The sequence below is a fragment of the Pollachius pollachius genome, assembly GCF_949987615.1.
Source record: "Pollachius pollachius genome assembly, chromosome: 7".
Taxonomy (NCBI): Eukaryota; Metazoa; Chordata; class Actinopteri; order Gadiformes; family Gadidae; genus Pollachius; species Pollachius pollachius.
In genome coordinates, this window is record NC_136940.1 from 20,711,603 (window position 1) to 20,722,672 (window position 11,070).

At 40.1% G+C, this 11,070-nt stretch overlaps 1 protein-coding gene across 1 annotated transcript in view; it reads right to left on the minus strand.

Moving 5' to 3' along the window:
- atf6 (activating transcription factor 6) overlaps window positions 1–10,847 on the minus strand; it is a 37,483-nt gene extending 26,636 nt beyond the window's left edge. The window contains exons 1-6 of the mRNA XM_079739913.1: window positions 10,613–10,847; window positions 9,961–10,037; window positions 9,444–9,534; window positions 8,479–8,576; window positions 6,801–6,924; window positions 6,317–6,520 (exon numbers count right to left, since the gene is read on the minus strand). Coding sequence (XP_079596039.1) covers window positions 6,317–6,520; window positions 6,801–6,924; window positions 8,479–8,576; window positions 9,444–9,534; window positions 9,961–10,037; window positions 10,613–10,715 — 697 coding nt within the window. The 5' untranslated portion in view covers window positions 10,716–10,847. The remainder of the gene's footprint in view (window positions 1–6,316; window positions 6,521–6,800; window positions 6,925–8,478; window positions 8,577–9,443; window positions 9,535–9,960; window positions 10,038–10,612) is intronic.
- Between the last annotated feature and the right edge of the window lie 223 nt (window positions 10,848–11,070).

Sequence of the window (11,070 nt, forward strand, 5' to 3'; positions counted from 1 at the left end):
ACATTCCAAACAAAACAGACATTGCTAAGTGAAAAGTGTTTCTCATCTCAGTGTGTATGTGGGCCTTTGTAAAGAAGCCAGCAACAACCAAAACCATGCCTGGATACAGAAGGGGTAGGGGTGTAACGATACATGTATTCGTATTGAACCGAATCGGTACGGACGTCACGGTTCGGTGCATGGATTTACACAGAGAATACACGGTATAAAATTAAATAAAAGTGGCGTGCGTATTAATTAATGTAATGCCGAACTAATGACAAAAAAATAAACAAAACATAAGATCTCCCCCCAACCAATTACCTTTTTATTAAAGGTGCTTAATAAATACATTTGATTTGATTAGCATTTTACAGACCCATACAATGGATAGGGCATTTAGTACGGTCCTTCACCGTTGCTTCTTTACCCATAAAAAGCTACAATCAGTGTTAAATTACACTGATTTTCCTTTGAGCATTTCCTATTATAGGCTACTGTGTAAAATGCTGTTTAGAATTGATCTTAGTATCAAGAAAAGAAAGACCCACTGGTGGAGGGAGATCTTATGTTTTATTTATGTTTTTGTTATAATGCACACGTGCATGTTGCAGAAAATGTGCAACAGCGCCCCCTGGGGCCACACTTTTCGGTGGGTCACAGAATTCGGTGTAACACCGGCAAGTTCGAGCTACACACACAGTCCGTTGATTGGTCGACAGAATCGCACTTCCATGAGACAGGGGGATAATAAACAAACACATTATCTGCGAGTTATTTCTGGACGATGGCGAAAGCTTTGCTTATTGAAGAAAATATTGCACAAAAGTTTGCCGTCCTTCTTGGACGTCCTGCATGATTGATCTTTGCTCATTGTGCGCGTTCTTCTTTTTCATTGGATTTATTAGGAGGCTACACTATGTCGGGCTGCTATGAGGTCACAATGCTAACGTAGCTACTGCGGCTATCGCGATGGTCTGGTCTGACGAGGAAGTGACGTAGTTCCCGCCAAGACGCGATTGACTGATACGTTTTTTGCAAATAATCTTTTGCAAAACATTTTGCAAAACGTTTGCAAAATCTTTTGCAATTTGAATAAAGGAACTCAAAGAATTTGACAAAATGTTATTCTACTTTGTTATAACTTTTGCAAATTTTATTGAGGATTTCATTGTCACTTTGCATAGTGAAATACACTTTGAATAACGTACTTACAATTTACATTATTAAATTGCATAATGAATTGTCAATTGCATAATGCAATGACTTATTGAATTGCAAATTGCATTGCCATTTGAATTTTGCTACATATATGCTTCCACAGAGCTGCGCCGGACCGCACCTTCAATACTCCACCGACCCGCACCCTCCGGTGGAAATGAGCAAATTCTGTGTACTTTGCAGTTTCATAAATAAGACATGCTGAATTTTCAGTTTTATAACTGATTGTCTTATTTGGTTTACAATTTAGGGATGGAGTCTGGAGGTGATGTGGGGTACTTATTGTTTACTGCTTACATCTTAGGTTACACAGTTCAGGCTGTTGCAGCTAGCTCAGGGGAGAGACTGTATGACACTAGGTGGTACAACCTGAGACAATAAAAAAATAATTGCCTTCTGCATTTTTGTTTTTTCTTTTCCCTTCATTGTACCGAACTCGTACCGAACCGTGATGTCTGAACCGAGGTATGAACTGAACCGTGTCTTCAGTGTACCATTACACCCCTAAGAAGGGGATGTGAACACTGTTGCGGGGGGTCATGGTGGTGAGCCTAGCCACCAGCAGCTACCTAGCATAACATGGGTTTCCGGTAAGTATACCTCCAGCCAGTGCCAGGAACCATCCTTCATTATCCACCCCATCATGGCCCTCTATTAATACCAAACAACCTGTCAGCGCCAATGGTGTGTGGGCGTCGGGGAGCAGCCGTAAAGAATGTGTGTGTGTGTGTGTGTGTGTGTGTGTGTGTGTGTGTGTGTGTGTGTGTGTGTGTGTGTGTGTGTGTGTGTGTGTGTGTGTGTGTGTGTGTGTGTGTGTGTGTGTGTGTGTGCGCGCTATTCAGCAATTCTGTAGAATCTGGGGTATTGTTAAGATACTAAATAAAGCTATGGCAAAGTCATGCTTGACCTCCCTCAAACAGACCAAATGCCGTTCGTGGGTTTGGTCACTAAGCAAAGAGATAGATTCCGATTCCGATTGTCTGTTCAGCTTTCAAAACGAGACCTGGTAAATTGTGAAAAATGCATTAAACTGTAATCTTCTATACTCATTCATTCAGATCAGACAGGCTTCATAAAAAATAGACACGCCACAGATAATGTCCGCAGACTTTTCAACCTAATCAATATATCACAAGAAAGACAACAGAAAACCAATATCATTTCACTTGATCACAAGCTTTTCATGAGGTAAATAGGTCATTTTTATTTAATACACGTCACAAATTTGGTTTTGGAGAATCGTTCATTCACTGGATTAAAATACTGTACACATCACCCAGGGCCACCATCACCACTAATGGAATCACTTCACAGAGTTTTACACTACATCAGGGCACCAGACAGGGATGCCCCCTCTCGCCTTCCCTCTTTGCCATTTTTATTGAACCTCTGGCAGCAGCAATGCGACAAAACATCACAATCAAAGGAATTCAGGTAGCAAACGTACAACAAAAAAATTGTTTATATGCAGATGATCTCTTACTTTATTTACAGATCCCACCCAAGTATCACTTCAATCAAATCAAATCGTCAACAAATTCTCCCTTGTCTCACATTACACTATAAACTGGAACAAGTCAATTTTACTACCCCTCTCAGATGATGCTTGGGATTCTGTATCCCAGGACCCTTCCCTCCACTTTCACACAGGCAACATCAAGTACCTAGGGATTCAGATTTACCCCAGGCTGTCGGAGCTTCTTACCCTCAATTACACTCTTCTTATGAAAATTGAAGACGAATACAAATGCTGGTCTAAACTCCCACTCACACTCATCGGTAGAAGAGCTACAGTCAAAATGAAAACCCTACCCCACATTAACTACCTATTTTCTATGATCCCCATCACTCATACAGACAAATGGTTCAAAACTCTCAATTCATTAACAACACATTTATATTGGAAAAACCAAAAAGCTAGAATAGCAATCACAACTCCACAAAATAAAGAATTACATGGGGGGCTTGAGGCACCAAACTTCCATCACTACTTCCTGGCAAATCAATTAGAGTACCTAGTTAAATGGATTAATATACACAAGCACAATTACCCATGGCTGGATTTGGAACAAAACCAATGTACAAATATCTCAATTGCAGACCTCCCCTTCCTCTCACAATCAATCAAGAAATCCAACTTCTGCCAACGCATTACCATCCACTCAACTCTGACAGCCTGGTGGAGAACTAACCAAATCACAAAATCATCATTAGAAATAAACAAGTTCACCCCACTCTGGCACAAACCAGTGTTCATGATACAGAAAAAACCTTTTTATTTCGCCACATGGGCACAAAAAGGAATCACACATCTTCACCACCTATTTGAGAACAACCATCTCATGTTATTTACCACACTCACACAGAAATATGGGGTTGGGAGAGAACAATTCCTTCAATATCAACAACTTGGACTTAAAATTAAAGCTAAAACTGGACTTACCAACAACACATTACAACCCTCTCAGCTTATAGAAGAACATATGAAAATCAATAACTTCACCGATGGACTAATTGGTCCATCTGTACTTTTATGCACACTGAACTAGACCACTGTCAAGGGAAGTGGATTTTTTGCCTGATTCACGTCTTTCTTAACACTCCGCAAGTAGTCCGGTAACTTATCAACCCCAGCGTGTCCGGTTGCTAAGTGACGTCAACGTCTTTGGCGGACTATTTCTCTGCTGATCAACACTACGAATTGTAATTGTAAAAAGACACACCGTGTGAAGATATTGTTTCATTTTGGCAAGGAGCCATTTAATAAGCAGGATAATGTATAGAACATCGCCGGCCATTATCAAAAATTATACCCTTCAGGGCGAAGCAAGACACCTCCGCTTCACAGACCTTTTTTATTCATAAAAGTATTCTTTTTTTTATAAAAGTATCGATACTAAAAAAATTGTGTATCGTATTGTTTTTTGCGTGAGGGTATCGTGATACCTTTCTAGAATCGGTATACCGTGCAACACTACTCCCAAGACAACCCCTCTCGTCTACCATTGATCCATATCTTGGATGTGTCCAGATCTGATGTCTGGTATCCAGATGTAAGCAGATAGTGTATGGAGAGTGTATACGTGCCCTGACAACAACTATTCTTCGCAACCATTTAATTGCACACCAAGCAGGCGGGCTTGCTCCAGATGGTATTTAGTTGACTTCTAATCCACCTCAAAATGAGGTTTGTCAGTTTCTGTGTCATACGAACACACATTACCATTGTTCAATGTGTTCAGTGGAACAGAGTAGTGGTAGGCCTCCCTGGTAACGCGTCAATACTACACTGTCACGATGATGTGGTCATTCGCTTATTTGGTTCATTTGATCCATGGTCCTTGTGATTGCTCATGAAACCTTAATGGTTCTCATTGGTTCATTTGTATCTATATTTTGGTAAAGAATAAGGATCTTGGAGAGTAAGTTATAACACAAATGATATCCTACCCTGGTCTGAAATAAAAACTAAAACAAACACAAATATATGTAATAGTAATTGGTAGAGTTTCTCATCAATGACTGATTTATTAATGTGAAATGAAACACCTAATTTAAAAATAAGCAATAATAAATTATCCTCGTGATTGTTTTAGTTAAAGAGAACATGGAAACTTCCTCAGTTTATAAGGTGCTCAGTCTACCATAACCCTATGCAAATATATGAGTGTAGTGCCATCTTCTGGCGAAGACTTAAAACATCTATTTATTGAAGTTGTCCAAGAATAAAAAAAAATAGGTTTTATCAAACACGAGCAGCATCCTAATTGAGAACATCCGTTTTTGATCAGGGAAGTCTTTCCGTCTACCTTGACTGTCTCACATATATGGGGTCAGAACAGTCTCATTAATAATGAATGCACAGAGAAGGATTCACAAATGTATTTTGTGATTTATATAAAAATGACTCTCTTCTCACAAATACATTTCAATGCACACACAAATGGATTTCGGTATGTGTAAATGTAAAATGAATACATAAACAAAAATAAGTTTCATAAACACATTTCTGATCCACACACAAATGTGTCTTGTTTTAAATAAATGTAATACAAATCCATAAATATATTAATTAAAAAAATATTTGCAATTTTCATCAAAATGTATTTGGATGTTGTTACATTTATATACTAACTGTTAAACTTGAATTCACACAACGCTTTTCATTTGTGAACTTGTTGTCATTTGTGTGTGAACTGGCCTGTATTTATATGTGGATTTTTGAGACTCTCCTGACATGGCTGGATTCACAAATGCAGTCTTTTCAACAAGGAACTATCTGAAGGCAATCAGATGCCTCCCTCGTTTTCAGCCAATCACATGACTGCAGTGACTGGGTTTTTCGATTGTCGGTGCCGTTTACTACTTTAACGGCACCGACAATCCCAAACCAAGTCAAAACTAGATGGAAAAGTGTGTAGTTCAAAACGTGACGCAGCTTTGACTTCTTCGCCACCTAGAGATTGTTATGTACGATCATTCAAAAACCCCGTTATTTCCCATAGACATTTGACCGAGGGAACCAGGAGGCTGGACTCAGAGGTCGGAACTGCAGTCATATGATTGGCTGAAAACGAGGGAGGCATCTGATTGGCTACAGAGAGTTCCTTGTTGAAAAACATGCATTTGTGAATCCAGCAAAGTCGCAAAAATCCACATATAAATACAGACCAGTTCACACACAAATGCAAACAAGTTCACAAATGAAAAACGTCTTGTTAATTCAAGTTTAACAGTTTGTATATACATCCAAATACATTTTTTATGAAAATTGCAAATACTTTTTTAATCAATATATTTATGGATTTATATTACATTTATTTAAAACAAGAAACATTTGTGTGTGGATCAGAAATGTGTTTGTGAAACTTATTTTTGTTTATGGATTTATTTTACATTTATAAATACCGATATCCATTTGCGTGTGCATTGAAATGTATTTGTGAGAAGAGAGTAATTTATATATTAATCACAAAATACATTTGTGAATCCTTCTCTGTGCATTCATTATTTATGAGACTGTTCTGACCCCATACACATACAGCAGTGTGGTCTGATGCAATGAGGTGTGGGTGGGAGGCAATGAGTTGCTTTGTGTTGCAGTGCACACTCTAACCTGTGAGGGGCGCTGGTTGGATGTTTACTGGCGATGGTTTGACAACGGGAAGCACCGTGGTCTGTAGGGGCTGGATGATAATGGTGTTGGCCTGCAGGGGCGCTGTTGCGTGGGCTAAGTTGAGAGCCGTGATCAAGGGCTTGGGCTGGATAGAGACCTTCGGGCTCAGCTGGATGGGTCTCTTAACCTGCTGAGCTGGTTTGGCTGAGAGAGAAGGAAGCAAAAATAAATATAGGCACAATGCTTATGGAAACGGCATAGACGGAATAGAGGCCAACCTGTACAGGCAAGGCCGAACTTGCCAGAGAGTGACAGTTAGTCAAATGAGTCAAGAAGTGTCATGCATAAAGTATTTAGTTTTTGTTGTTGAGAGAGTAAATCCCAAATGGGATGACCAAAAAAAAAAGAGGAGACCGCAGAGGACAAAAGAGTAAAGGTGCCAATATACACTAATAATGTGTTGGCCCTTTTACCCTCAGTTCACCTTGTGGTGCCAGGCTGGTCCTCTTCGGAGCTCTCTTGGCCGGTGGTGGGGCATCATAGAAGCCACTGGAGTCCGAGCAGACGGAGATGGGAGAGGGCTGGGACTGGGGAGACAGCGCCTCCTCCTGGACACAAAGCAGAATATGGACCAAGGATAGCCGACCAGCTACATGGTCACCACAGAAGAAGAAGCCACGTAGAATGTGCTGTACTTGTGCTGTTGTTGTGTGGACAAACTATAGTTCATTGGGCTTATATAACCATGAGGCTCTGAATAGTGCCATTCGATAATGCTGATCATATGTGCAACGTTGAGAGTGACTAATGTTTGACGGTGGTCTTCCTGATAAATGACTACGTGGCTAATATGTCAGCGACAACCCTTTCATTCATCATTTTACTTAAAGACCCAGTGAACCCACTGTTTCAGATGGAAATCTAACACTATGTAATTGTGTAATTTTGGGAGAGTTTTAGGTAAGAGTGGAGCGTGTTTTCCCCATGATTACGACCCAGGCAAACTTTGATACTTTTTTAGTACAGTCCTTGTGTAGCTGTTATGAGAGTTATAATAAGCACTGTTATATATGAAATGCACCAAACTGTAGTGTTATACTTAAGGTGTCCGGGAGGCCTTACCCTCATTCTGAAGCGGATATTAAATACATCGCTGCTCAGATGGAGCTTCACCATCCACACACACCGTGGCGTTGTACAAAGTTGCCAAAAAAAACCCAACTTTTTTCGTGGGCACCTTACTCCACCACTGCCCTGACAGAGTCCCACACGTCCACACAAACAGTGCCATCATTGCCCCTTGGTCGTGGCCCCAGATTACCTCGGAAAAGGTTCTCAGACGTCACAAACAAACATAAGATGCGTTCGCAACAGAGTGGAAGGTACACGTAGTGTTTTGGGTAGCACCTTTTTTTTAACCTACTTTTTTTCTAAACTTATTTCATTAATAGTGTTAAAATGGCATAGATAACTGTGATGATTATCTTATAATACAAATTACGAAGTTTAAAAAATAAATTACGTGGTTTTGAGTTCACTTCGCTCTTTAACTGTGTTTTAAGAAATTAATTCTTACCTAAATTAAGTTAGGTACCACAGGGTAATAATTGTATTATAATATGTTCATAAATATTTCAGGAGCATTCAGCACTATTGAGAGGACATTATATAGGGATCAAAATAAAAGGTGCAACCTTATTCTTTGGGTGGTGCATTCCATTAAACAAACATCTGCCCTGTCAATTATGCTAATGCTGCTGAGGTTGTCAGCACCTATTTTTTAGGGGAGTGGGTCGAGCATTGAACTGACAGACAGTGAATAATTAGCTTGACAAGGTGTTTGAGGCCTTTGTTAATAAGCCTCTCAGGTGTGTACGAGTGTTTATGTGAGGCGGTGCATATCTCAAGGCACAATGCCAGCGAATTAGTTAGAATTTCCAGCACCATCTGGAACAAGCCCCTTGTTGTTGACTGCGTGCCAAAACTGGTACACACACAAATAAACTCAACCGCCGAGCGCATTGCAAAACAATCAACAGAACACAATTTAACCAACCATGTTCCAGTTGGGTAATACAATTCAAATACTCATTGTGGAGGACAGCAGTAGAACAACACGTATGTATATCGGAAGGCTAAGCGCGGCGGAGAGCGTGACTTACCAACGAGGAACACGGAGACAGGGCTTCAAGTGAGGTGGGAGAAGGGACGGAGCTCAGGGTGTAGGCGGGCGACAGAGAGTTCACACTCACCTCACCATCTGGAGGAACAAGGACACAAAGGAAACGCACGTGAAGGGACTACCAAGCTGGTGAGGAGACTGACCCTGGGGTGCCTCGACTTTATCGGCCGTTCTGCTGGGGGAAAACTTCAAGAACGTCTCCGGAAAATGACATTGAAAGACAAACAACTACACAAGCTAAAGTTGGGATGCAGATGGTGCTTTAACTGATTGATAATGAGCGAATACAAAACAAGCTCAGACGAAACCACTGAGTGCTCTCTGGTTTCAGCACCTTCCGTAGGGAAAATAGTATTGCATAGAACAGAGTTTAGGCTCTATTGCTAGACAAGAGTAAAGTACACACACATATACTTCATTAGATGTATTCCATGAATTACATTAATCTATCCAAGATTTATTTGGAAGGGACAGTACACATTAATCAACATTTTAAGCACTTCAATGGTAATCTGGCAGAAGAAGCCAAGAGGCTAATTTACATCTGTAGTCCTCAGACATTACAGTTAGAACAACTAAAACAAAATGAAAATGAGCACAATATGTTAGGCAGTACAGCAGCATGAAAGTTTGTTTTGCTGATTACATGTCCATACAAACAATGAAACCAATGCATTTAGAGATGCACCCATTGAATGGTATGCAAATTTCAAATATGTCAGATTTACTCATAATAATCATGCTTTTAATTGACCCAAGAAATGTGATGTTAAACATGTGATTCTTTTTCTATTCTCGCTGAGATTAGAAAAAAAGTGAAATCCCTATTTTGAAATGAATCCTCAATGTCTCCAATAGAGTCACTCAGGATTCTGAAACATAATTACTTTCTCCATCAGTCAGATGAAAGCTGGTGTTACCAGATGAAGACCTCATGTTATCTACCTGTGCAGGTGCTTGCCACCCCTGCTGTATTCCAGGGAGTCAGATCAAGGTCAATGTCAAAGTCCAAGTCCAGGCCAGGAGTGTCGGCGCCCTATGTAAACACACACAAATATATTCAAAAGGACCCCAGCCAAAGCACAGCTGAAGGACCACTACCAAAGCTGTATTTTCTAAGACCAAGGTGTATAAACTGCTTCGAACTTAGACGTTTATCTCTTATATAGTTGCATATGCCTTGTACAACATTCAGTCAAACTATTTAGAGGTACATGGTATTAGGAATCAGTATTTTTACTTAGCAACAAGGCCATTGAAGTCAGGGAGGACATATAACACCACAGGTTTCTTGTTATCTCTAACCAATGCACTCTCCTTTTGTTTGTTATGTCCTGTTTTGCCAGTTCTCCTATTACAACTGCACACATTACACCATGTTTTTGTGTGATTGTTTGTGCTTGACAAATTCAGATTTGCCTCAGATTGTATTCGTCACCCCCCTCCATCCCCAAGGACTTACATAGTCTGCGTGCTCGAGCGCTCCAAGGAGCTCACTTGCCACTCCCAGGTTTTCCAACTCATCAAACAGGCTGATATCTAGCAAGAGATGAGAATTAGATACACATTAAAAGTAGTATGATACAATTAGGATAATACACAAAAGTAACACTACTGAAAAATCCACTTCACTCTACTGTATTGGTATAGCTGGATACATCGTTCTACTGTATCCTACTGTATGAACAACGTTCAAACCGAGAGTTATTCTTATACGTAAGATGTTTCAGGCACTAACCAAACTCTAACGGACACACAGCTGTTTGAATAGCATGCTTACTATATGTTTGCCATGGATGCACACTTGTAAACATGTGACCACAACAACACATACAAACCGCACAAAGCTAAAAAGGCTACATCATAATCACACATGACTTTGATTAGGTGGATGTGCAGTGTTGTATGTGTTGGATTGGCTGATTGTTACCCAAAGAAACGTAGGGGTTGCGTCATTGTTTTTATGCAAATCGCTAACCTTGTCTCTGAATCAAGATGAAACTAGTTGACATTAGAAAGAACACTTTTAGCCTTACATTTGTGATCATATGGTGTATGCAGTCTTGGCAAGTATAACAAAACACCTGCCCTCGTCACATTAAAGCAAGGCTTACCCCACTCCCCATCCTGGTCGATGGACATGATGCCAGTGTCACTATTCATCATCATAGGATGATATTGGTGATTTTCGAAGTCTGAAGTTAAATCTGATGACATTCTCCGTTGACGACATCAGTAACGGAATCATAAGGTTGTATTACACTTTCTTATCGTGCATTCAAACAGCCATCGTTTGCTCAGTATAAATCTGTTCATTTACCGAAACTGGTGTAACACACTTCCCGTAAATACACGTCGGCTTAAAGTCAATCTACGGAAAGCGAATAGGGACAATTGGACATGGAAAATAGATTCGCAATATTTGGTTACACCACAGGATGGCAGAAGGTACTAGCATTGTCATCGTTTTCGCCTGAGAAAGTACAAAGTATGTGACAATGCATTTTGCTATAATTGTGTATATCTTGTAAGTTAAGGTGGAATTTTGCAATACATACTGTACTACATAATT